Raw genomic sequence first — 27888 nt, forward strand, 5'->3', positions numbered from 1 at the left:
TTAAGCGTAATTCAGGGCAATTTGGAATCAGTGTGAGAAATATATCATGTTTATCACATCTCCCCAAATAAGGAACAAGCATTTTTGCAGGTGGTAATTTCTTTATTTTTGACAAAATGTAACAATCTGTTTCCCACAATCTAAATCCCACCCAGTCACTAGTGAGGTTAAGATAATTAAGAAAGGACAACAAAGAATAGAGAGAAAATGAACACAAATCCTTTCCTGTGTGAATGATTCCTTGTGTGTGTATGATTCCTTGTGTGTGTGTAAGTGCTGTTTGTGTGAGCGATCTAATGACTTGTTAGCTCCCTATAGTCTGCTCATGTGTCGTCTCAGTTTTACTCCTTGCCTGTTTAATATGTGTCCCATATTTCTAGGGAATTATGAAAAGTGATAACTGTGTGTGTCTAAATTTGCAGTGAGGGATTGGGAGTTTGCAGTGTTCTGTCTTTGAGGTCCTCGAGCGACAAGAGAATGAACTGTTTGAAATTTACAGCTGTGAAAATGATTGTTGTTTTTGAAAACAGTGTCAGACGCTAGAGGGAAGAGTCTATTCCTTCAATGGGTGAATTACAGTAGTTAAGGATGAGGGAAACATCCCAGTATCATTGAGTGGGATCTCTGGACATTCAGGAAAAGGGTCATGTCTGTATTTGCAGATGGAAGCTGAGGAAGTGAATAGGGTAAAGATCCGTTCGAGGAGGTTGATGTGGCCCTGTGTGTCGCCGGATTACGGCGGAGTGAATGGAGAGCAAGAACAAGATGGGTGATAGTTGGACAAGGCGGGATGAAAGTAAAAGGGAATTGAGATGGTTTCTATGGATACAAGGACAAGGCTTCTTTTGAAGAGGAGATGAAATACATGTAATGGAAATCTAAAAGCCAACCACACTGCTGTTTGAATTAGTGACAATTCGGGAATGCGAAAACTACTTTAAAAGAAAATGTTATCAGCTGACAAACCCGGATTCCACCCAAGTGAGTGGGACCGTGCAAAGTAACTATGACCAGGGATACATGCTGGACATCCAAGGAGGTGGGCGCTAGAAACACTGGTCACAACCAAAGCACCTCACTAATTGATCTTGTTTTTTAGAACATTAGCAGTAGCCAACCGGTGACGACTGGGGTGGGCATTTGTTTAAGTTTATAGAATGTTAACAGCCGTATCTATTCTCGTGGGACTGATGACCACAGGAATGGGAGGTGTACCCGCTCGCTCGACATCACCACAGAAGAAGCAGTCAAGACCTCGTCACCACCCGTGTCAACTGGCCCACTTCATCCAACCACGAGTCCAGGACCAGAGATGGGGTTGTATTAATTAATGAGAATAAGATTTTCTATGATAATGTCACCATGAGCTGGTGCCCGTAGTCCTAAACATTACAGACATAGCCCTACCTCAATGACCGAAGCTGCCCATTATAACGGCGAGACATGGCCAATAGCTGCACCGAGGAACAAAACAGGTTAAAATGCAGCTTGACGAATACCACTACGGCATTTAATACCAGAACTACAATGATTAATTCTATTGATCTAGCAACTGTTAACCTGAAGGTCCGAACGTTCAGCTTACAGCAAAAAGGATTCTGGGGAAGGGGAAAGGGATTCAGTGAACTCAACTGGGTACAGACCTGGGTAATTTAAAACTTGGCCGCTCTATTGGGAAATCATGCAATCTCCATTAATAAATTAATTGGGGGGGGGGCAGCACGGTGGCGCAGTGAGTAGCACTGCTGCATCACGGCGCAGAGGTCCCAGGTTCAATCCCGGCTCTGGGTCACTGTCCGTGTGGAGCTTGCACATTCTCCCTGTGTTTGCGTGGATTTCACCCCCACAACCCAAAGATGTGCAGGGTAGGTGGATTGGCCATGCTAAATTGCCCCTTAATTGGAAAAAATGAATTGGGTACTCTAAATTTCTTTCTTTTTAAAAAAGTAATCAATTAATTGGGAAAAATATTTTGGATGATGAAAATAAGAACGATGTTTGTAGCACCAATGGATCATGGGTGCTTGATCAGGTGTGAGAAAATCTGAGGCAGATTAGCGAGGGAATGGTCCCACTGTGGGTTACAAATGAACATCTAATTAGCCCGTCACAACCATAGGTTGCCTGGATGCCAACTCAGGGGATTAACACATGTATATAGTATTGATGTTGAATGTATTATGAATAACAATTTGTTAATGGGTACTGTTTTAGCGATACCCATTATAGCCATGTTGTAAGGAACCTCTTATGAATCCTTACCTGCCCCTTGTTTTCCTTTTTAATTTCTGTCTTGTTGGCTGCTATGAAATTGCAGGCTTTGGTTTTAAACTGAAACCCCTCTGGTGCTACTTGAACTGGCCCAAGAGAACTGCCCTCAGTGCAGTGTGCTATGTGGCATAGTCCAGTGATATCATTTTGATGGACTTGGCTAGCAGCTAACCAATGCTCCTGAAATTCCAGGGCACATTCAGTTTACAAGTTTGATTGGGAGAGTGCTTCCGAGATTTCTGCGAAGAAGCAGCACAGAATCCATTTTAATTTAGTTCTGTTAAAACCCTGGAGTGAGCAGCTCTGGACTCTCACTATCAGCTAAGGCTGGTGATTAAAACATTCTTAGCCAGGCGTCATGTGAGAGTACATTTAAAAAATGGGTGTTTAAGAAATGTACCTTTAAGAAATGGGTGTTTATCAGTGATGTCAGAGTGTGGGTGGAGCTGGGCTGTCTGTCAGCTTTTTACTTTCGTTTTAGGCTGTTTGCTGCAGGGTATGTTTTAGTTTCATTTTCAGAGCTAGATAGCCGCTGTCACAGCCAGAAGGTGTATTAGTCTCGCTCTCTGTAATCTAAAGACTGTAAATCGATCCTTTGGTGATTTAAAACTGATAATTGCTCTCAATAGTGAATTTCAACCTGATCTTTGTGTTTTAAACGTTTTTTTAAAGTCTTTTGCATGTTAAAAGGATAGCTTAAAGGATTACTTAGTGTTGCATTCTTTGGGGGTTGTATTTGAATTGATGGTTGCTAAGATGTTCACTGTATGTTTTAAAAAGAAGGTTAACTTGAGTTAATAGAATAAACATTGTTTTGCTTAAAAAAAAACGTTTCAATTTCTGCTGTATCACACCTGTAGAGTGGCCGTGTGCTCCCCATACCACAATCTATTAAAACCTGTGGGTAAGGTGAACTCCATGATACACTTTGGGGTTCACTAAACCCTGGCCCTTAACACAGGCCTGTGAAAGTGACTTTGGATTGCAATGCTGCAAGCGGTCTCTCCAGCCAAGCCTGTGAAAGCTTAATCCTCTGTTGAAAGGCTGGGAAAAGCCTAGTCTGATATTTCTCTCCTGAGAACACCAAAAGGTCCTGAAGACCAGACCCACCTCTCTCTCTTCATACCACAGCTAGAAACCCTGCACAAAGACCTGACAAGCAGTTGGAAGGCAGAGTGGATGGAGAACTGCTGTAAACTCTCAGGTAGAGAATTCTAATGTTATCTCAGTGATACTGAGAGTCAATCTGGCAAAGGCGACTCTCCAGAGGAATTTCTGCAGCCCGCGAGGTCTCATTGAAGGCAGGAACTAAAAGATCCAAAACCAATTGGTGGTTTTCAACACTTCATGTTCTGAGAAGAGCACTACCTACAAAGATCACAACCTCAGCAAAGATACTCATCTCACATTCCCAGTTTAATTACCTTTTTGTTTTTAACCCTTCCTTACCCCCACTGTGTGCCTGCCATGTGTGTGTGTGTGTGGGTGGAGGATGGGACAGTGAGGGGAATAATTAGATTCGCAGACTGTTGTTCCATTGTTACAATTACATGTTTATCTCTTCTTATGAATAAACACATTTTCATATTTTACTTACAATCTTGTGCCTGTAAGTCACATTGATTGGAGCAGTCAATGGTCAAAGATCTCAGGAAAATACACAAACTATTGGTTAATTCACTTATGTTGGGACTCCGGGGTCTGTGGGGCTGGAATTGACCGTGTTCTCACCCAGGGTGTCGTAACAATGTCAACACTAATTATACAGAGTGGGGAATATTGGGTACTTAGAGGAAGTCGTTATATCAGATATCATAACACTCCATCGTATGCTCCTCTTTTAATAGAGGATATTATGGTTAATACAATATAATGGGGTACAGATAGAAGGCACTTCTGGAGTATTTGCACATCTAACATATGACCGTGAAGAAGCAAGATGTAGATTTAGTGCTACAATAATTTAACAATGGAAATGCTGTGGGCTGCAAAGAACATAGAACATACAACGCCGAAGTAGAACATTCGGCCCATCGAGTCTGAACGGACCCATTTAAGCCCTCACTTTCACCCTATCCCCATAACCCAATAACCCCTCCTAACCCTTTTGGTCACTAAGGGCAATTTATCATGGCCAGTCCACCTAGCCTACACGTCTTTGGACTGTGGGAGGAAACTGGATTATCCGGAGGAAACCCACCCAGACACGGGGAGAACGCGCAGACGCTGCACAGACAATGACCTAGCGGGGAATCGATCCTGGGACCCTGGCGCTGTGAAGCCACAGTGCTAGCCATTTGTGCTACTGTGTATCATATTGCATACATTTGATGGGACTTATTGTACAACCATCGGACAATGAGAACCCCAGTGGCAACAACCGGGTATACCCCCTGTTCAATCGCTCTGTTTGTTTATACCCCCAGATACCAAAGTGGAACTGGTTGAAATATATAACAGAGAAACAGTTGGTATTTAAATTATGGAAAACATAAAAGATAAAACACTTGAATCACAACACAATATTTGAATCAATAAACACAATACTTGAATCACTTCTCTTATACAATCCCACACTACCACAGCACCTGATCGGAATTCAGATGCAAATCCAACAAGTGTACCCGTCATACTATCCACTCCAACAATGAACCAAGGCTTTTACAAATGATATTGAACAAATAGACTCCTCCACATTGTGGGAGAGTTTGTGGAATTGGTGCTCAAATGTCCAAATACACTTATGGATTTGCACCATCTCCATGCCCCAGTCATAACGCAAATGATATTGATTATATACCTAATGTATCTTATTCTCCAGACGAGGAAGAAATGGCAATGGGGAATTCGGCTTAGTAGCTTTTACATCGTACTTGAGGTAACAAGGTAAAAGATCAAATGTCTGTATAAAGGGACAGTATAATACAGATGGTCTGAACACATGCCTTTATCCTCTTTATCTGTGTCTCTCTCTCTTTCTGACACTTTGTGTGGTTGGTTGATTTCTGTCTCTGGTCTGTGTTTGACTTCACAGCAGCCTGTAAATCGCTACTTTTGCCCTATACCCACAAACCTCTTCTTAGGTGCATATCTCTCTCTAAGCTTTCTCTCTCTCTAGTTTCCTCCTCACACCGTCTGAAATTGACTCATCTGTAACACCTGCATTTCATTCCTCGGTTGTTTCTAAGGCTCTAATGCGCTATGTGTCGGTTTCCTGTTTTGCAGCACTCAATTGCTATTGTAACCTTGCATTTTCTACCTCCTCATACAACTAGCTTTCGCTGTAGCCTTCCTCAGCTTGGAGGAACGTTTCGCTTGCCCCTTTCTCACCCCTTTGCAGTGTCCAAAGGGTCCCGGACCTTTGAATGCCTTATTGGCATCTTTGACTCATTTAGGCCATTTATTCTTTCGGTAATCTTGGAGTACTCTTTCCCAATCTGGATTATTACCAGCCACAATTTTAATTTGGACACAGTGTGACATTAAGGTGATCACTTAACCATGCCCACCCAGAGACGCCAAATGTTGACCCTCAGACGACGATATCAACTGACGTGGCGACAAAGAAACACTGACACAAGATATTAAGTACAACTCATTCTTTATTAATGTTTAAAACAGGGGGCAACACGGTGGCGCAGAGTTAGCCCTGATGCCTCATGGCGCAGACGTCCCAGGTTCGATCCCGGCTCTGGGTCACTGTTGGTGTGGAGTTTGCACATTCTCCCCGTGTCTGCGTGGGTTTTGCCCCAAAGGATGTGCAGGTTAGGTGGATTGGCCATGCTAAATTGCCCCTTAATTGGAAAAAATGAATTGGGTACTCTAAATTTTTTTTTTTTTTAATTAATGTTGAAAACAAAAGATCAACATGAACTGTTCTTTATCTCACTTGTTAAAGTACTGATTACTTGTTACAATGAATCGTAAAACTCGTGGCTTGGGCCCAAATACTACTCATTGCAAGGTGAGGTGGTCAGTCTCCCTTTGATAGATTGTCTTCTTTTCTGAGCCCAGGACCCAGGGTTTCCCTGCGTGATGGTTATTCCTGTAGATCTTTGCTGTGGTGGCTCTGAGCATCCCCGCTTTTATCCCGTTTCTCCCAGTATCGTGAATGTTCTTAGTACATCAGTTTGTACATTACCAGCTGAAAACAACAGGGCACAAGTGCTGTCCATGTTCTTCTTATCTGTCCTTGCTGAGCAGTCTCTACAGCTGCAGCAGTTTCATGTTGAGTATATCTTATCTTATCACACCCTGCCAACTCAACAGGCTGGTTCATTAAACTGCATCTGTGTTCACAGTCCCTGTGCAAGATTGGCTACTTTTCCCATCATGCTTTGTGGGTGTTTAGCAGATTGTCACCCTGCTGTATTCTGTATTTAGTTTTGATCTTCCTGTATGTGTAGGAAAAACACTATTTACTCTGCAGGATAAAATAAATATCCTTCATCAGCTTTTGCGGATCATTTCAGTGGCAATCTGGTCTCTCAGGCTCAAAGAGCATCTTGAGACCGGCCGTCCCGCAGAGATTCTGACCCTCCCATTTCGCCAACTTGTCAGAATGAACATGGTTCATCCTGGAAGTGATTAACATCAGCAATTTGTTTTTTAAATTTTAGACTACCCAATTCGTTTTTTCCAATTAAGGGGCAATTTAGCCCCTACCCTGCCCTGCACATCTTTGGGTTGTGGGGGCAAAACCCATGCAGACATGGGAGAATGTGCAAACTGCACATGAACAGTAACCCAGAGCTGGAATCGAACTTGGGACCTTAGCGCCGTGAGGCAGCAGTGCTAACCACTGCACCTGATTAACAGCAGCAATAACAGCAGAATCCAACCCGTACCATCATTTGTGGACTCGCTGGTGTCTCAGCAGGTGTGTTGACCGAGTGAATCCCTTCTCACACACTGAGCAAGTGAATGACCTCTCCTCAGTATGAATTCGCTGATGTGTCTGCAGGATGGTTAACTCAGAGAATCCCTTCCCACACTGAGCGCAGGTGAACAGTTTCTCCAACGTGTGAACTCTTTGGTGTGACTGCAGTTTGGATGAGTGAATGAATCTCTTTCCACACTGAGAGCAGGTGAATGCCCTCTCCCCCGTGTGAACTCGCTGGTGCGTCTGCAGGTGGGATAACTGAGTGAATCCTTTCCCACACTGAGAGCAAGTGAACGGTCTCTCCCCAGTGTGAATTCGCTGGTGTGTCTGCAGGTGGGATAACCGAGGGAATCCCTTCCCACACTGAGAGCAGGTGAACGGCCTCTCCCCAGTATGTATTTGCTGGTGTGTCTGCAGGCTGGATAACTGAGTGAATTCCTTCCCACACTGAGAGCAGGTGTACGGCTTCTCCCCAGTGTGAACTCGCTGGTGTGTCTCCAGACTGGAAAACCGATTAAATCCCTTCCCACAGTCAGAGCAGATGAATGGCTTCTCCCCAGTGTGCATTTGCTGGTGTGTCTGCAGGTGGGATAACTGAGTGAATCTCTTCCCACACTGAGAGCAGGTGAATGGCCTCTCCCCAGTGTGAATTCGCTGGTGTTTCTGCAGACTGGATAATTGAGTGAATCTCTTTCTACACTGAATGCAGGTGAATGGCCTCTCCCCGCTGTGAACTCGCTGGTGGAACATCAGTTCCTGAGAGCTTTTGAAGCTGTTCCCACAGTCAGAACATTTAAAAGGTCTCTCGTTGGTATGAGTGAGATTGTGTCTCAGCAGGTTGGATAACTGAGTGAATCCCTTCCCACACAAAGAGCAAGTGAAGGGCCTCTCCCCAGTGTGACTGTGTCGATGATATTCCAGCTTGGATGGGCAGTTAAATCCCTTCCCACAGTCCCCACATTTCCAAGGTTTCTCCATGTTTTGGGTCTCCTCGGGTCTTTCCAGGTTGGACAATCAGTTGAAGCCTTGTCCACACACAGAACACGTGTACAGTTTCTCCCCACTGCGAATAGTGTGATGTTTTTTCAGGCTGTGTAACTGGTTAAAGCTCTTTCCACAGTCAGTGCTCTGGAACACTGTCACTCGGGCGTGTGTGTCTCGGGGCTTTTCCAGTCACACTGATGTTTCACATTTGTTGAAGCCAACAGAACACGTCTCCTCCTAGATTGAAAGGTTGATGATATTCAGGTCCTGATGAATCGAGTGATTCTGTCAGATCTTGACATGACATTTGGTTAGAGATTTCTTTCTCTAAATCCTCACTTTGTAATATTCTGGAAAAGAAGTTTACAGAAGACATCACTGTCAGTACAGGATAGAAATTCAGAATAGACAATTCTAGTTTCTATCGAACATTCTTTCCTCTCTCATTCCCCAAAAGTTGTAATTCTCCATCTCACACACTCTCCCTCCATTCTCACTCTGCTGTATCTAATATTCACCCTCTTAATTCTCCTGATTCAAGCTGATTGACAGATCCAAGCTCACTGCTTCCTGTCCTGGACGCAGAGACTGAAAATCTTCATGCAGGCTGCTAGTCAGATATATATCTATATTAGTGGGCTAAAGATGCGTTTAATGTATAGGATTGTTTCAGTTGGTTAAGATACAGGGGGTTGTGATTGATCATTACCTTGAATTTGCTGCCGATGAGAGTAATCAGCAGAAATGATCAATAATTTCTACATGAAACTGGATGGGCTCTGCTGGCTTACAGAATGGGACCCACTTGAGACTGACAGAATTGCTTGCCGATTTGAAAAGTCCAATGGACTTCTTCCCTTCCGTTATAAATCTGACTGGAAATATATAACATAGCTACTGTACTATGTTACAAGAGTAAAATAATTAATGTACTTTATGACAGAACCATCAATAATATATCTAATCTACAGCCTCCCCGAACAGGCGCCGGAATGTGGCGACTAGGGGCTTTTCACAGTAACTTCATTTGAAGCCTACTTGTGACAATAAGCGATTTTCATTTTCATTTCAATCTGGATAACACCATATCACCATAACAACATATCCCCGTCCTCATGGAATCAGAGTTTTACAGTACAGCACGAGGCCCTTCGGCCCTTCATTTCTATACTAGCCATCAAGCACCTATTTACGATCATCCCATTTTCCAGCACTTGGTCCGTAACCTTGCATGCTTTGGCTTATCCAGTGCACACCTCAATGCTACTTCAATGTTGTGAGGTTTCCCGCCTCTGCCACACTTTCAGTCACTGAATTCCAGATTCCCACCACCCTCTGGGTGAAAATGATTTTCCTCAAATCCCCTGCCCTTCACCTTGTTACTGACGGGTCTACCAAGGGGAAAGGTTTCTTCCTGGGCCAGAGAAAATGTGAAAATTGTCAGAATCTCTGCAATCTCCTCCCTTGACTACCACAGCAGCCTTGGATACATCTCATATGGGCCTGGGGATTTAAACAAGTGAACAACTGAAAGCCAGAAAAAGAGCATAAATGCAATGGGGAGAAAAGAATGTGTTTTACTCACAAATATTGGAGACAAGAGGACGTTTCAGCCTGTTGGGAGTCAATCTTCATTCAGAGGCAGAAGAGTAACAGCTTTCCTGGGCAGGAAGAAGCTGTATAGCCATTGACAAATCCCAGAATCTGATTGGCTGGATGACCAGAGCCCTTCCGGTCTTCCGTGTGTTTCCATTGGTCAATCCCCCTCATGGCGACAATAAAGGGGTGGACCTCGACTCACGTGGGGTGGGAGGGCATTTGACCTCCAGACGTGCTGAGCTGTTGACCAATCCGCAGTATTTATTTTCTGCAACCAGTGATATTGCCCCCAATGGGATATTGTGTACTGGGAACGTCCCTCTGAGTCATTGTGACGTCTCATGGTTCCAGTGCGCAGACTCGGTGCCGACACAGGAGCCCCGCCTCACCCGTTATTCCCCTCCCCCTGGACCTCCCCGAAACAAGGTTTCCAGGAAACCGGCTGACGGCTCCGCCAGAGCGAGAAGCCGCTCGGTGAGTCCCCCTTTTTACCCGGGATTGCGCGTGTCCAAGGGAGAGGGGAAGGTGTCCATGTGCCAGCCAGAATTAACCCTCTCTGACCTTCCTGCTGAGGTGTTGACCAATAGGAAGAGTTGGGGCCGGAAAGACTCTGCTCCTCCAGCCAATCAGAGCGGGCTTTGTGTGAATGAGGATTGAGCTTCACACTAACTAAAACGTCCTCTCGTCTCCAAAACCTGTGAGTAAAACACTTTCTTTTCCCCCCCTTTCCAATTATTTTCTCATTCTGACCTTCAATTGGTCACTTGCAGCAACTGAAGGGAAAGGAAGTGAATCCAGGGAGGGTGCAGACTCTGCAAAGCTTGGCCCAGGTCTCTCTCTCTCTCTCTCTTAAACACATTGACATCTTTTGCTCTCTCAGCTTGACACATTTATTTGTCTGGCGAAAAGGATGGTCCCTTTCCTACTGTTCACAATTAAAGGGTGGTTTCCCCAGGAGATGGCTGACATTTAAGGGGACAGTAAATTAATATTGGACGGAGAAATGTCTGTTTATATGGTACAGATTAGATATATTATTTCTGGTTCTGTAATGAAGTACATTTGTTTTCATTTCTAGCCTTGTAATACTGTAGTGTAGCTACGTTATATATTTCCATTCGTCACTTCCCTGAGAGGGTTGTTCGTCTCTGGAATTCACATCCATCGGGACCAGTGAAGGCCGGGAAGGTCATTGAATATTTTCACAGATAAATTGGACAGATTTTTAAAAATCTGTTTATTATAGTTTTTTTAAACTATTTTTTAACGATAAACACAACAGAGTAACAGAAAAATTGGTAGAAAATGGGTACAGAGCAGAACAAGAAAGATTGCCAGCACAAATACAACAACATGTTGCAGAATTAATTCTGAACAGGATATTTGAGGGACCAAAACCTCCAGATGAAATGCCGGATCAATTGAACAACCAGATAACTTGTTAATATCATGGGCTCGATTCTCCGAAGAGGGAACAAAGTCCCCTAGCAAGCGTGTTTAGCTGTGCGTTTCCTGCCACTCAGTTCCGAGAAACACATGGCTATTCAACGCAACTCGCGTTGTAAAAGGGACCTGAATGGGAACACGCGACCAAGGCCACACATAGCCACATTTTGTAAACTGGGGAGCTCGGCTGGCTGGATCTCCCCCTTGCAGTGAGAGATCGCGACATCATTTTTAAAGAGTGCCTCGATCTCCGAAACAATCCCCTCCCCTCGTAACTCTTTCAAGACCCACACCGGGCACCTCATGCCTGATCATGCACATGCAGAAAATGCCAGTTTGGCACCTTGGCAGTGCCCATTCCCACTGGCAGTGCCATACAGGCACCTTGGCAGTGTCAGGCTGGTACCCAGGTGGCACCAGCAGTGCCAGGGTACCACCTGTCCAAAAGGCATGCATTTGGGGGCCTTGGATCACCTGGGCGACCCCCATAAGTGCTGCTCCATCTGGTCCCCGTTTTAGTGCTGAACGGTGCTCGGCCAAGGTCTCTGAGGTGAAGGGAATGAATCCCAGAGCCTCCGGTACCTCGGCAACATGCACATTAGAGTGGGGCTAATTCCTTGCTCTAATATGCAGATTTGCCAAAAAGTGATCTTGCTAACAATGGCTGGGATTTTACATCACAATGTCTTGCGAGAACGCGTTGAATCTCGCGAGGCATGGCGTGCCAGGTAGATCCTGGGAGCGGGGTCTCCCGGGTTTCATCAGCCATGCTGCGCCACGGTGAGATGTTCTGCCAGCGCAGCATGGCCATTGGATCACAACTAGTGACTGAGGAAAGAGGGTAAGATCATGTTTAAACAGGAGGATAACTGCCAGTTGCACAATCAGAGCATTGCAAAACATACTAACAATATGATCGTATTCAAATGAATAAGTTAAATTGAATTCGCTCATGGAAAGCCCAGGAGAAGCAAGTCAGGCGAATTGGAGCCGATGCATTTGAGATAGGGGTCCCATACCTTCCAGAAAACATAAGACTTAGAATGGAGTACAGACTTTGAAAATTCCATCGGGGTGCATTCCATAACCAGCCCATGCCAGTTTTGGATGGAGGGAAAGTTGTGGCTAATCCAGGAGCAAAGATCAGGTTATTATATCACCTTTTTTCATTCGAATCAGTGATTTCCCCATCTGGGAGACCCAGGATCAGGAATACAGGATCAGGCTCGATCAAAAATTCTCTCCAATTCCCTGACTACATTTGACCAATAGGATTGAATCTTGATGCAGCTCCATAGACGATGTATATAGTCACCCTCAACTACCAGGCACTTTAGGCTCACAGGGATTGGATTTATTTATTGTCATGTGTACCGAGGTACAGTGAAAAGTATTATGCTGCGTACAATCCAGACAGATCATTCCATACATGGAAATAAAACATAGGGCATAGATGAATACACAATGTAAATACATAGACAAAGGCATTGGGTGAAGCATACAGAAGTGCAGTACTACTCAGTAGAGAAAGGGAAAGGGGACGTATTAGGATCAAACATGTGTCTAAGACTGGGTGTCAGATGAAGGCTGTGTAGTATCTTCAACTGGGTCTCCTTCCTATTATTGCTGTTCAAAATTTCATCAGCCATAGTCCTATATGTTGCCCTGGATCTCCACATCAATATTGACTGCTAAGTCCCATGACTACGAAGATCTCAGCATTGAAATTCAGGTTATGGAATTTTGAGCATCATAGAACTGGCTCATCAATTGTTTAGGCTCCACAGAATTCACGGTTCTTTTCACTGGGGAAATTGAGGAATCAAGAGGCAAAGATGTCTTGTTACAGATAACGTCTCTAAGCTGTAAGTACTTAAAAAGGACAGTCTAGGGATGTCAAACTGTTGACAAAAGTATGCCCAAAGGATGACTAGGAAGCATCTCTGAACATGTCTTCCAGCCTCAAAATGCCTCTATCCAGGTATCAAATCCATGGTCAATGGGACCGGGTGAGAAGTCTGGACTGCCTTGGACAGGAGAGACAGTGGAAGTCAACTTAGATTTCCCTTCGAATTGGCGGACCAACCTCCACGCTCCTGAGAGTATTAATAATAACAGGATTATCACACTTAGCAGAACCTGTCTTAATGTCACCAGAAAGCAACAAGACCTGTAAAAGGAAAACTGACTGGTCTGCTTCTATATCGAGCCAGATGGATCTTGTGTCTATCCTAACCCAACCCCTTACGAACTTAGATGAGAGGCCAATTGATATAACCTGATATTCAGGAGACCCAAACCTCCTTTAGCTCCTGGTAATTGGAGCTGCACAAACTTGAGGCAAGGCTTTTTAAAATTCCAGATAAATGTACTAATCATTCCATCAATTTCCTTAATGACTGGTTGACAGATGTTTAGGCAGCATCTGCAGAGGGTACAACAGTCTGGGCAACACATTTCATTTTACATGAAATTGGAAGAGCCGACCACTGGGCAAGGTCCCACCTAATAGCCACCATCAGCTGTGGAACGTTGGCTGCATATAGCTGTCTGAAAGGGGGGGGGGGGTCATTGACATTCCCAGATATTTAAATCCCAAGGGGGGTGCCATCTGAAGGGGAAGTTAGCAAGAGGAGGGGGCTTACCCCGCCCCACTAATTAAGGGGCAATTTAGCGTGGCCAATTCACCGACCCTGCAATCTTTGGGTTATGCGGGTGAGACCCACACAGACACAGGGAGAATGTGCAAACTCCATTCCGGACAGTGAACCTGAGCCGGGATCGAAGCCAGGTCCTCAGCACCATGAGGCAGCAGTGCTAACCACAGCGCTGCCCATGTAAAATTGATCATATAACCAGAGAAGTCACTAAATCTATCCACTACTCCAATAATGGCCGGGACTGAAACACTGGGGATCGACACAAACAGCAGCCCGTCATCTGCACACAGAGTGATCCATCCTCCAGTCCTGATATCAGAGACTCCGATCTAATAGCTCCCGGCAAGGGTTCAATGACCAATGTAAACCACCAGGGGGACAGAGGGCAGCCCTGTCTAGTCCCTCTCTGAAGCTCAAAATTCAACGACCGTAAACCATTCTGGAGCACCGCTGCGGATGGTCTGTGATTTTTCACAAAAACTTAGAGTACCCAATTATTTTTTCCCCAATTAACGGGCAATTTATTGTGGCCAACCCAGTTACCCTGCACATCTTTTTGATGAGACCCACACAGACACGGGGAGAATGTGCAAACTCCACACAGTGACCTGGAGCCAGGATCGAACCCGGGACCTCAACACCATGAGGCAGGACTGCTAACCACTGCGCCACCATGCCGCCAAGTGTGTGCTGTTTCAACATCAAGATTGCCACGCTGAACTTTTGTATGGTTTATATGCCACAACATTTTGTCTCGACCTAAGTTTAAAAACACAAATGCCAAATCTTCAGAAAAAGTATTTTATGGGGAATCTTGTGTGATGCAAGTTCTTCACGCAGAATGTACAGCACAGAACCAGGACATTCAGTCCCTGTCATTTATACTGTACACAGGGCTCCTCCCATTTTACTTCATCAAGCTTCAGCAACATTCGAACCGTTACTGGAAAATCTTCCCCTGATAAACCCAGTCTGGTCCTCCCGCACAATTGTTGGAAGGATGTCCTGCAGCCTTATCGCCAAAACTTTAGATAGCGGTTTCAAGTCAACGTTCAAAAGAGAGATTGGGTGATGAGAGACCCACTTCTCTGGGTCCTTGCCCACCTTCAGAATCAAAGAGATATTAGCCTCACGAAAAGTCGGTGCTGCATCACAGAGTCAAAAGAGTGACAATACATATCTACCAACGGGTCATCCAACAACAAATCCTCAAACCCCCGATAAACCTCACCCACAGCCATCTGGTCCCGGGGCTTTACCCAGCTGCAGCTCCTTCATGGCCTTTGACACCTCTTCCCTGGAAAGGGGAGCATTGAGAGCGTCACACTGGCTTTCTGAGGCCTCCGGAAGCTTCAGGGAAGAGAATAAATGCTCCACGCCCACCGACACATCACTAGAATGTCAGCACACTCGGTCTCTGGTCAATAACACGGAGAATGTCGGCAGTCATTTTCACAGCCTCCGAAAGAGCCCCGGAGAGCGCGGGGTCGGGAGACCTCCTGAGGGTCAGGCCGCCATGTTGAAAAGGCGACTCCAGCCCCGCTGAATCTGCCTGTGCTCTTTTATCGACTAATTCCTTGATGTTCTTCAGCATAATCTTAGCAAACTCAATCCCGAAGTCTTCCAGGGACGTGATAACAAATATTAATTCAAGGATTCGGTAGATGAGTGCCGGGCATTCAAGATAAATGATGCATTATGGGCGAGTGGCACCATAACCTGCAGAAAAACAGCTACTCCGGCGCCCGCACCACGTGGTTTCCACCCCCCAAACCCGGGACAGATTTCTTTTTTAAAATTGTAAAGTAAATTATTTCATTTGCCTATTAAAGGGCAATTTAGCGTGGCCAATTCACCTAGCCTCACATCTTTGTGTTGTGGGGGTGAGACCCACGCAGACACGGAGAGAATGTGCAAACTCCACACAGTCAGTGACCCGGGACCGGGATCGATACCGGGTCCTCGGCACCGTGAGGCAGCAGTGCTAACCACTGCACCACTATGTCGCCCTCCACAGGATAGATTTCCGATTGACGAGGGAGTCGAGGGTTATGGGAAACCTGCAGGAAAATGGAAAGAAAGCGGAGATGAGGAGGGATTTCTTCACTCGAGGATCATAGATTATCATAGAATTTACAGTGCAGAAGGAGGCCATTCGGCCCATCGAGTCCGCACCGGCTCTTGGAAAGAGCACCCTACCCAAGGTCAACACCTCTACCCTATCCCTATAACCCAGCAACCCCACTCAACACTAAGGGCAATTTTGGACACTAAGGGCAATTTATCATGGCCAATCCACCTAACCTGCACATCTTTGGACTGTGGGAGGAAACCGGAGCACCCGGAGGAAACCCACGCACACACGGGGAGGATGTGCAGACTCCGCACAGACAGTGACCCAAGCCGGAATCGAACCTGGGGCCCTGGAGCTGTGAAGCAATTGTGCTATCCACAATGCTACCGTGCTGCCCCGATGTGGTGAAGCTTTAGAATTCTCTACCCTAGAGGATTGTGGGGCCTCAGTCATCAAGTATTTTCAAGTCAGTGAATGATCGGTTTCTCAATATTGAAGATATCAAGTGAGATGGGGGTAGTGTGGGGGAATGGTACTGAGGTAGATCGGTAAATGGTCTCATTGAATGGTTGAGCAGGCTCGATGGGCCCAATGGCCAACTGCAGGTTGGATAAGTGAGTGAATCCCTTCCCTATTTGTTATAATGTCTACATCCAGGACAGGAAGCAGTGAGCAGGGATCTGTCAATCAGCCTGAATCAGCACCTTCAGGAGAATTGGGAGGGTGAATAGTAGATACAGCAGAGTGAGAATGGAGGGAGAGTGTGTGGGATGGAGATTTACAGCTTTTGGGGAATGAGAGAGGAAAAGTGTACTATAGAAACTAGAATTATCTGTTCTGAGTTTCTATCCTGTACTGACAGTGATGTCTTTTGTAAATTGTTTTTACAGGATATTAGAAGAGGAGGAATTACAGACAGAAATCTCAAAGATCACGTTGGCTTCAGAAGATTTTAACCATCCGTGTGACTGGAAAAGCACCGAGAGAGAGAGAGAGACATACCCGAGTGAGAGTGTTCTAGATCAGTGACTGTGGAAAGAGCTTTAACCAGTTACGCAGTCTGTAAAAATATTGCACCTGCTGTGACACCCAGACACGAGTGATGACAGGGGTTGGATTCTGCTGTTTTTGCTGTTCTTAATCACATCCAGGACTGAATCATGTTCATTCTGACACTTGGTGAAGTGGGAGGGTCGAAGGGTTTCTTTCTGCTGGACTGGCCGGTCTCACAACTTTGCTTCCAGTGGGCTGACAGGACTTTTATCCTGCAGAGTAAATAGTCCTACCGCCTCGGGTAGAACGAAAAGAAACACATTTGTCTCTGTTCCATTGAGTCTACAACACAGGGCCAGGCCAGTCGGCTCAATTGTCTCTCTGTATTTATGCCCCACATGAGCCTACATCCAGCTCTCTTCATCTCCCCCATCAGCATATCCTTCTATTCCTTTCTCCCTCATGTATATATCTCGCTTCCCCTTCAATGTATTCAGGAGAGGCAGTGGCGTAGTGGCATCGTCCCTAGTATTCCAGAGGCCCTGTGTAATGTTCCAGGAGCCCGGTTCAAATCCCACAAGACAGATGGTGAAATTTCAATTAAATAAAAATCTGGAATTAAAAGTCTAAAGGTTAGACCATTGTTGATTGTCACATAAACCCGTGTGGTTCACCTTTAGGGCTGGAAATCTGCCGTCCTTGTCTACTTGGGCCTTGTGAAATGGCCTCAGTTCCAGGGCAATAAATGTTGGCCCAGCCAGCGACACCCACATCCCATGACTGAATTTTTAAAAATTCTGTTCACCTCAACCACTCGCGGTGGGAGTGAGTTCCACATTCTCACTCTCACTGGGTAAAGAGGTTTCTCATCAAATGCCTATTGGATTATTGAACCCCTTCATCATCTTAAAGACTTCCATCAGGTCACCCTTCAATCTTCTCTTTTCTAGAGAAAAGCAGCTCCAGCCTTTTCTGAGGGTGAAATGCCCTCAGTTCTGGTATTATTCTTGTCAATCTTTGTTGCACCTTCTCCAGTGCCTCTATTTCCTTTTTCTAAATGGAGATCACAAATTTTGACAGTGCTCCCAGTGTGCAGGCGGTGCTGATGGGGGTGGGAGGTGAGGAATATGCAGGAATAGTGATTTCGGACCACGCCCCGACTATTGAGATGTGAGAGTTCGTTCGGGATAGGCGCAGAGGTTGGGGTGGAGGCGGGATTCAGAGCTTTTGACCAACAAGGGAGTTCCGTGGGAAGGTAGCAATGGTGATTAAGAATTATGTTGCGCTTAATCAGAATGGGGAGGTATTGGCAGCCACGCTTTGGGAGGCCTTGAAGGCGGTGGTCCGGGAGGAAATTATTTTGTCCAAGGCCCATAAGGATAAGATGGGAGGGAGGAGCATCGGCGACTGTTGGACCAGATAGTCGAGGTGGATAGGAGGTATTCTGTGGCCCCCACGATGGAGTTGTTGGCGGAAAGGAGGAGGTTACAAGGGCAGTTTGATCGGTTGACAATGGGAAGGGCGGTGGGTCAGCTGCAGAGGGAGTGGGGGTGCAGAGTAGGGGGGGGGGGAAGGTGAGTCGCACGCTGGCCCACCAACTGTGATGACTGACAGCGGTCAGGGAAATTCTTCAGGTGAAGCTGGAGTGGGGGGGGGAACATGGTGTTGGATCCGGAGAGTATAAATGAGGTGTTCCAGTCAGTTTTAGATGGGCTGGACTTCCCGGAGTTGGAGGAGGGGAAGAGGCAGGCACTGGATGAGCCGTTAGGACTAAAGGAGGTGATGGAATGCATTGGCACGATGCAGTCAGGTAAGGCGGCGGGGCTGGATGGCTTTCCGGTGGAATTTTATAAGTCGTTCCCGACGGAGAAGAGGGGGGGATTTCGGGCTATGGCGCAGGCGTCGTTTTCACTAATCTTGAAAAGGGGGAAGAATACATTGGACAGCGGGTCCTATAGACCCATCTCGCTGCTGCATGCTGATGTGAAAGTCCTGGCAAAGGTATTGGTGTGAAGGTTGGAGGGGTGTGTGCCGGAGGTGGTCTCCGAGGATCAGACGGGGTTTGTGAAGGGGAGGCAGCTCCCTCCTGCAATAGTAGGAGGTTGTTAAACATAATTATGACCCTGTTGTGGCGAGGAAGTGGAGGGGGTGAGTGCCAGAGGTGACTGTGCCAATGGACTAAGAGAAGGCCTTTGACTGGGTAGGGTGTAGGTATTTGTTTGAAATCCTGAGGAGGTTTGCGTTCGGGCCAAGGTTTGTGGCGTAGGTCGGTTGCTGTATGTGTCCCAAATGTGACCAAATTATCCTGTTACAACAGGCCCAACTCTGACGTGAGATAATGGTCACTTTGGGGATAAAAGTAGAGGTTCCAAACGTTTTTCTTGCTGGCCAAGTACTGAAGACTCCCGAGGCCGAGTTCCAAGGAAATTACTGTCAAAGAAGGAGCCAGACTCCCGAGGCTGAATTCCACAAGAATTACTATCAAAGAAGGAGCCAGAGAGGGTTACACTTCTACAGACTGATCACCCACATGAAGTTATAAAAGTGAATGTCTTAAAGTTGTTCAGAAAACCTTTTTCATTTAATAAACTTATTTTAAAATTTACTATCCAGAGAATTCTGCCTTTGTCTTAATTGGTTAAAGTCTTGTCTGAACCAAAGTGAATTTATTAAATGGTAAGTTGGGGGTGGCTGAAATCAATTAATTTCCAGATAATGAGATCAGATAACAAATCTTCAATTTAAAAACATGCATTACTCTAGCGCCTTCCACACCCACAGAACGTCCCAAAGTGCTTTACAGCCAATGAAGTACTTTTGAAGTGCAGTCACTGTTGTAATGTAGGAAACACAGCAAGATCCCACACACAGCAATGTGATAATGAGCAAATGTTTTTAGTGATGTTCATTGAGGGATATTGTGGAGGTGGCGATGGATATTGAGGAGGGTCTGATGGATATTTTGGAGGTGGTGATGGATCCTCTGGAGTCTCCGTTTAAGAGCGCAGACTGATTCCCTCCTCAGTAACCAAATCGTGTTTGGTATTAAAATTGAAAAACGTTGTGAGCATTTGCTTAGGCAGCACAATGTATCGTTAGAAGATGCAATATGTTTGTGCCGAGTGAGTGAGCTTGCCGCGAGTCAGTCTGCAGATATACAGACCCGGGAAAAAGGCGCGAAAGAAGACAACGTTGCTGACGCCATTACAGCTGTGGCGCAGTTTTAAAAATGACGCGCTGCAGCTGGCAGCCATTTTACAAATGACATATGCAGCTTGGTGATGTGTGCACGCTGTGGCCACGCCCACCAAGGTATAAAATGCCCAGCCATTGGCAAACTTATCATTATGCTTCACAGTGCCGTTCAAGTACAAAAAAGCCTCCAATTAATACAAAAAACTTTTTTAACAAGGCCATGAAAATTCAAAGTATGCAAAACAAAGCAAAATGTTCTCATTTCGATGTTGAAGCACAACAATACGATTTAGAAGACACATTCTTTGTTGATGCAGTCAACAAGATTGATAATGCTGAAAAATGACAAAGCAGATATCATCTGTTCATATTAAGAAAGATTGGAACACATCATTGAAAGTAAATGGGTCCAAAATATTTTTCAAGTTGGATACTGGAGCTCATGCAAATTTGATCACTGTATCACACCTCTTTCCTCCAATTGAAGCTACTAAATGCCAATTGAGGGACTGCAGTGGCAACATCATCAGCACAAGAGGGTTGTGTTGTCTAACAGTAAGTAACAATGATATCCACCTGCCAGTGCGATTTGAAATAGTTGATGCCAATAAATCATCTCTACAAGGTGTTGATGCTAGGGGCTGGTTTAGCACAGTGGGCTGAACAGCTGGCTTGTAATCCAGAACAAGACCCAGCAGCGCGGGTTCAATTCCCGTACCAGCCTCCCCGAACAGGCGCCGGAATGTGGCGACAACAGCGCGTCGACAAGTGATCAAGAAATATTTTTCTTTTTCTTGGACTTCACAGCATGAAACGGAAAAGTCTGACCTCAAACCCGCACTGACCTCAGCCCCACTTCTCACATTTTACGATCCGACAAAGTAGGCAAAGATCTCGACGGACGCGAGTCAAGTCAGGATGGGAGCTGTTCTTCTACAGAAGACTTCAAAATGATCTGTGGAGACCGGTAGCATATGCTTCTTGAGCCATGATGCCCACTGAACAATGCTGCGCACAGATTGAGGAAGAATGTCTTGGGTCTGGTGAAGGGTGTTGAAATATTTTCCTGTGTTTATGGTCTACCTACATTTGTGATCGAGACTGATCATAGGCCACGTGTGTAAATTAACTAATTCACAAGAGTCTTAATGATATTCGCCCAGATTACAGAGAATCCTAATGAGACCAAGAAGATATGATTTTTGTCCAGTATATACTCCAGGAAAAGTTCTGATCCTTGCAGATACATTATCACGTGCTACTGAAATGAAGATAAGATTCCAGATCTTGTGCAGGTGATAGAAGCTCAAGCTGACATGCTAGCTGACACACTACATGTTTCTGATTGCAAATTAAGATTAATTAAAGAAGAAACTGCAAAGGATGAAGTTTTGCAGTGAATGATTCAGCACATGACTGATGGATGGCCAAATGCAAGCCGTTCTTGCTTCAGAAATGTTAAAAATGGCCTTTCTGTGGTAAATTGAGTTTTCCTCAAACTGGATAGAATAGTCATTCCTACAAAGTTGAGAAGACAGATTCTTACCCAGGTCCATGAAGGACACCAGGGTATTGAGGAATGTAAATGACGCGCGAGGCAATCCGTATATTGCCCTGGTATAAATTCAGACATTTGAAATTATGTTTCTGATTGTGACATTTGTCAAAGAAACTAGTCTGCTTAACAAAAAGATAAATTCCCAATGATGAATATTGTACAATTCAATGTTCTAAAGTGGGAATAGATGTTTTCTACTTTCAAGGCAAAGGTTACCTCGTCATTATTGACTATTACTCAAATTATCCAGAAGTGATTAAACTTACAAACTCAAGTTCAAAATCAGTCATCAAGTCAACTAAAAGATGTTTTTTCTAGACACGGGATAACATTGATCGTCGAAAGGGACAATGGACCTTGTTTCGACAGTTGGGAATGGACCCGGTCCAATGGGAATGCTGAGAAAGGTGTAGGTATCGTGAAGAAATTGTTGAAGAAAGCATACGAGGCGAGACTAGATTTTGTGCTAGCTTTATTAAGTTATAGAGCTGCTCCTTTATCGACAGGTCTTTCGTCAGCGCAACCTCTTATGAACAGACTGCTGCATACAACATTGCCAACCTAACTGTACCAAATCTTGATGATAAATCAATTGTAAACAAGATGAGACAGCAGCAGCAAACTCAAAGCTTGTATTACAACAAGTCAGCCAAACAGCTGATTCCGCTAGTTCCAGGAGATTGTGGACGTGTACAAGATCCAACAGGTGGATCGTGTTTTAAGTCAGGCAGCTCCACATTCCTATCTTGCAAAAACATCTGAAGGTTCGATATTCAGGAGAAATCGTCGTGCATTGTTGAAGGTGAAGCAACCTCCAACTCCAATTCAACCTCAACAATTGTTTTCCAACAGTAGGTTTCCTGGACATTGGTTAAAACTCAGTACTACATCATCTGATGCTCAACTTACTGATGCAAATATGAATCAAAAGAAGAAAAATTCTGAATCAATGACAGTTGGATTGAGAACATCAACAAGATGAAGGAAGAAACCTGATCGTCTCAATTTATGAACTATAAAACACTGATTTAACTCGTATAACTTTTACTGGTGTTCATTACTGTACATTGCCATTACACTGCCTGTATGTAACTTTGAATGCAAGAATCAAATTTTTCAAAGAAAGGGGGCTATCACAATATGTGGATTTTATAAAGCACATAAAGGGTTAATGTAATGTTACTACTCTACTCACTAGATGGTGCCATAGAGCAACCATATAAATATCACTGGCCTCCTTGACTTCTGGGAGAGAGTGGAAGGGAACCAGACAGAGTAGGTGTGAGATAGTTTAACTGATAGAATAATTTAGTGTTGTAGAAGTGTAGTGTCATCTTGACTTGTCTAATTCCTTAGTAATATGTTCGAATCTAATTCAGTGTAGTGTAATAAATTAGCTTTGTTTGTTAAACGCTGCTTGCTGTTCTTTGTTAACACTACAACCTTCACCATCCTGAAGGACAAAAACAAAGAACACAACAATCTCTTACTCTGAGATGATGCTCTCTGGTCCTAGGCTCTCCCACAAGAGGAAACATCCTCTCAGTATCTATCGTGTCGAGCCCCCTGAGAATCCTGTCTCAATACGGTCGCCTCTCATCCTTCTAAACTCCAATTAGTACAGGCCCAACCTCTCCTCATCAGAAAATCCCTTCAAACCCTGGATCGACCTTGTGAGCATTCTCTGGACTGCCTCCAATGATAGTATATCTTTCCTTAGATGAAGGGACCAAAACTGCTCGCAGTATTTATGGTGTGGTCTAACTACTGCCTTGTATAGTTTTAGTAGAACATCCCTATTTTTATATTCCATTCCCTTTGAAATAAATGCCAACATTCAATGTATCTTGGCAATTACCTGCTGAACTTGCATGCCAACCTTGTGATTTATGCAGGAGGACCCCCAAATCCCTCTGTGCTGCAGTGTTCTGCCGTCTTTCTCCATTTAAATAATGCTCAGCCCCTTTAGTTCTCCTACCAAAATGCATAACTTTACATTTTGCTACATCATCTTCCATCTGCCAAGCTTTTGGGCACTCACTTTAAAACAAAACTATTTTTATTGAAAGATTTTCATTTTATGACAGACAGACTTATCATCCACACACTCCGACTGCGCAATTGTATCTGCCCAGAGAGAAAAAAACCACACAGGAGTAATAATAATAACAAAAACATAACACAGGATTCGCCATGGTAACAGAAACAAACATTTTGCATCTTTAACTCGTTCTAGACACAGTGTGGTTAGGCTGTACATTTGTGCTCTACATCTTGCCGGTGTGGTCTATGTTAGTGCATCATTAGACCACAGAATTTACAGTGCAGAAGGAGGCCATTTGGTCCATCAAGTCTGCACCGGCCCTTGGAAAGAGCACCCTACTTAAGCCCACACCTCCACCCTATCCCCATAACCCAGTAAACCCACCTAACCCTTTGGACACTAAGGGGCAATTTAGTATGGCTAATTCACCTAACCTGCACATCTTTGGACTGTGGAGGAAACCGGAGCACCCAAAGGAAACCCACGCAGACACGGGGCGAAAGTGAAAACTCCACATAGACCAGTCACCCGAGGCTGGAATTGGACCCGGGTCCCTGGAGCTGTGAGGCAGCAGTGCTAACCACTGTGTCACCATGCGTGCCCAGCATGGTAACTTCATGGCTTGAGAACCCCCCCCCCCCCCGTTGTCACCTGTGGGGGAGTGGATAGTCCCAGCGCTGTGAGAGTGGTGAGGCCTCACCAGGAGAACTTGACCTTCTTTTGGGGGTGCTGCTCGTGGGCCCTGCACCCTGTTGTATTATATATTTCCCCTGTGTTTTGGGTGCTGCCTCTTTCCCCCCCCGCCCTATACCTGCACGTTTACTCTCAGCGACTGATGCATGAGGACACCAAAGTCTCACTGAGTCTCCACCTCTTTCAATTAACACCCATTGAAATAATAATCTGCCTTCCTATTTTTCTACCAAAGTGGCTAACCTAACATTTATCCAGGTTATACTGAAACTACCATTCATATGCCCACTCACTCAGCCTGTCTAAATCCTGCTGAATAATCTCTGCATCCTCCTCACAGATCATCTTCTCCCAACTTTGCATCATCTGCAAACTTATTTCCCTTGTCCAAATCATTAATATATAATGTGAACAGTTGGGGTTCCAGCACAGTACCTGTGGCACTTCACTAGTCACTGCCTGCCAATCGGAAAAAAACATTCATTCCAACTTTTTGCTTCCTGCCAGCGAACCAGCTTTCTATCCATCTCAAGACACTACCCGTAATCCTATGCCCTTTGATTTAGCAATCTGCTGTGTGAGACCCCTTGACATCCGTCTGCACAGCGAATGCATCCATTTTATTTCAAATGCTCTGAGCATTCAAGTACAAAACCTTGGGTGGCACAGTGGTTAGCCCTGCTGCCTCACGGCGCTGAGGACCCGGGTTCGCTCCCAGCCCTGGGTCAGCGTTCGTGTGGAGTTTGCACATTCTCCTTTGTCTGCGTGGGTTTCACCCCCACAACCCAAAGATGTGCAGGTTAGGTGGATTAACCACGCTAAATTCCCCTTTAATTGAAAAAAATAATTGGGTATCCTAAATTTATGGGGAAAAAAAGGATAGTCCTTTTAACATTCCTTGACCGGTCCCTACTATTTATTACAATGTCGTTATCTGATACAGGCCCTTGGTTTCTCTGCTTTTTTATTCTCTTTGCTGTATTTTTCTTGTGTTTCTGATTCCCCCTGCTCTTAATCTTGACATAGGTTCCCACCCCCTGACTATTTTAGTTTAAACCCCCCCTCCTCCTCTTGATTCTGTAAAACTTCTAGACATACGCTCAAAAGAATCATTAATTCAAAGTCCCATTTCTTATGAACATATTTATTTTAGATCTACCTGTAGTGTTAGGAAAAACACTATTTATTATCCAGGATAAAATAAATGTCCTTCATCAGCTTTTGTGGATCATTTCAGGGAAATGTGCTCTCCTCGGCTCAAAGAGCATCAGCCCACTGGAAGCAAAGTTGTGAGACCGGCCAGTCCAGCAGAAAGAAACCCTGCGACCCTCCCACTTCACCAAGTGTCAGAATGAACATGGTTCAGTCCTGGATGTGATTAACACCAGCAATAACAGCAGAATCCAACCTGTCATCGCTTGTGAACTCGCTGGTGTCTTAGCAGACTTGACAAGTGAGTGAATCCCTTCCCACACTCAGAACAGATGCACGGCCTCTCCCCGGTGTGAACTCGCTGATGTGCCAGCAGGTTGGATAGATCAGTGAATCCCTTCTCACACCCAGAGCAACAGAATGGCCTCTCTCCAGTGTGAATTCTCTTGTGTGTTAGCAGGTTGGATAACTGAATGAATCCCTTTCCACACTCGGAGCAGGTGAATGGCCTCTCCCCAGTGTGAACCTGTTGGTGCTTCCGCAGATTGGATAACTGAGTGAATCTCTTCCTACACTCTGGACAGGTGAACGGTCTCTCCCCAGTGTGAACTCGCTGGTGTGTTAGCAGGGTGGATGAATCACTGAATCCCTTCCCACATTCAGAGCAGATGAATGACCTTTCCCTGGTGTGAACCCGCTGGTGCACCAACAGGTTGGATGAATTAGTGAATCCCTTTCCACACTCTGAGCAGGTGAACGGCTTCTCTCCAGTGTGAACTCGCTGATGAGTCTGCAGGTGAGATAACTGAGTGAATCCCTTCCCACAAACAGAGCAAGTGAACGGCCTCTCTCCGGTGTGACCACGTCGATGAGTTTCCAGTGCAGATGGGGTACAAAATCCCTTCCCACAGTCCCCACATGTCCACGGTTTCCCCATGGCGTGGGTGCCCTTGTTTATCTCCACGTTGAACGATCAATTGAAGCCTCGACTTTACAGCGAACAAAGGTGCAATCTCACCCTGCTGGGAACGTTGTGATTTTTTCAGACTGGATAACTGGTTAAAGCTCTTTCCACAGTCAGTGCACTGGAACACTCCCACTCAGGTGTGTGCGTCTCAGTGCTTTTCCAGTCACACTGAAATTTTAAATATCTTGAAGCCGACAAAAGAGACAAAAAATCACCCTTGAGATTCAGATCCTGATGAATTGAGTGAATGCCATATCTTGACAATTGGTTTGAGATTTCTGTCTGTAAATCGTCCTCTTCGAACATCCTGTAAAAGGTGTTTTCAAAAGTCATCACTGTCAGTACAGGACAGAAATTCAGAACAGACCATTTTATATTTGATTCAGTTGTTCCCCCATCTTGACTGTAATCCTCCCCATGCACCCTCACTTCCCCCGCTCCTTCTGTCGCCATTGTTTACTCCTGATAATTCTTATAACATTAGAACATGAGAAACTGGAACAGCAGGAGGCCATTCAGCCCCTCAAGACTATTCTGTCACTTCATCAGATAACGGCTGATCTTCACATCCCTGCGCTCACCCCAAGTCCGTTCATTCCTAAAATATCCAAAATTCCTCTATTCTCTGTCTTGAACAAACTCAGTGACTGAACATCCACAACACTCTGAATTTATTTATCCTTCTTAAGATAGCGGCATCACTGGCATGACCAATATTTGAATAGACATGATAAATTCGACTTTAAATAGCTGATACATCAAAAACAGGTTTCACAAAATCACAAACATTTCTCCTGTCAGTTACAGAATGGATTGCTTCTGTGACTCAATGACTCTGTGTCTGGAAATATAAAATGTAGCGACAATACAATGTTACACAACTAGAAATAATAAATGTACTTTATTACAGAACCATAAATAATATATCTAATCTGCATAATATAACAATACTGGATATTTCTCTGTCTGATATTAATTTACTGTCAGCCACTTCCTCGGAAAGCAGCCTTTTAATTGTGAACATCAGGAAAGAGACCATCCTTTTAGCCAGACAAATAAATGTGTCAAGCTGAGGGAGGAAAGGATGCCAATATCTTAGAGAGAGAGAGAGACCTGGGCCAAGCTTTGCAGAGTCTGCACCCTCCCTGGATTCACTTCCTTTCCCTTCAGTTGCTGCAAGTGACCAATTGAAGGTGAGAATGAGAAAAGAAATGGAAAGGGGGGAGAAATGAAAGTGTTTTACTCACAGATGTTGGAGACAGGAGGACGTTTTAGTCTTTTACTCAATCTTCATCCTCAAGAAAGGCCGCACTCTGGCTGGAGGACCAGAGTCCTTCCGGTCCTCCAAGTTTCCCATTGGTCAACATCTC

At 44.9% G+C, this 27888-nt stretch overlaps 1 protein-coding gene and 1 long non-coding RNA gene across 3 annotated transcripts; one reads left to right on the forward strand and one right to left on the reverse strand.

Annotated features, from left to right (window-relative positions):
• Window positions 1-5855: 5855 nt before the first annotated feature.
• Window positions 5856-27844, reverse strand: LOC140422245 (uncharacterized). 2 transcript variants are annotated; one of them, XM_072507268.1, is made up of 2 exons: window positions 27766-27844; window positions 5856-8487 (listed from the first exon to the last, which is right to left on the reverse strand). In XM_072507268.1, exon 2 carries the CDS (start codon window positions 8129-8131, stop codon window positions 7121-7123), a length of 1011 nt encoding a protein of 336 aa, XP_072363369.1. In that variant the 5' UTR covers window positions 8132-8487; window positions 27766-27844; the 3' UTR covers window positions 5856-7120. The 2 variants fall into 2 exon arrangements, with proteins under 2 accessions (XP_072363369.1, XP_072363368.1); XM_072507267.1 differs by lacking the exon at window positions 27766-27844 and adding an exon at window positions 9723-9922.
• Window positions 9932-17533, forward strand: LOC140422276 (uncharacterized). The gene is made up of 2 exons (XR_011947350.1): window positions 9932-10433; window positions 16807-17533. It is a non-coding gene; the product is annotated as an uncharacterized lncRNA (long non-coding RNA).
• Window positions 27845-27888: the final 44 nt, after the last annotated feature.

This window comes from Scyliorhinus torazame, chromosome 5 (assembly GCF_047496885.1).
Source record: "Scyliorhinus torazame isolate Kashiwa2021f chromosome 5, sScyTor2.1, whole genome shotgun sequence".
NCBI classification, from domain to species: domain Eukaryota; kingdom Metazoa; phylum Chordata; class Chondrichthyes; order Carcharhiniformes; family Scyliorhinidae; genus Scyliorhinus; species Scyliorhinus torazame.

What these genes read in the sequence shown, in the direction of transcription:
- LOC140422245 (XM_072507268.1), bottom strand. Translation starts at nt 8,131, where the DNA reads ATGGAGAAACCTTGGAAATGTGGGGACTGTGGGAAGGGATTTAACTGC.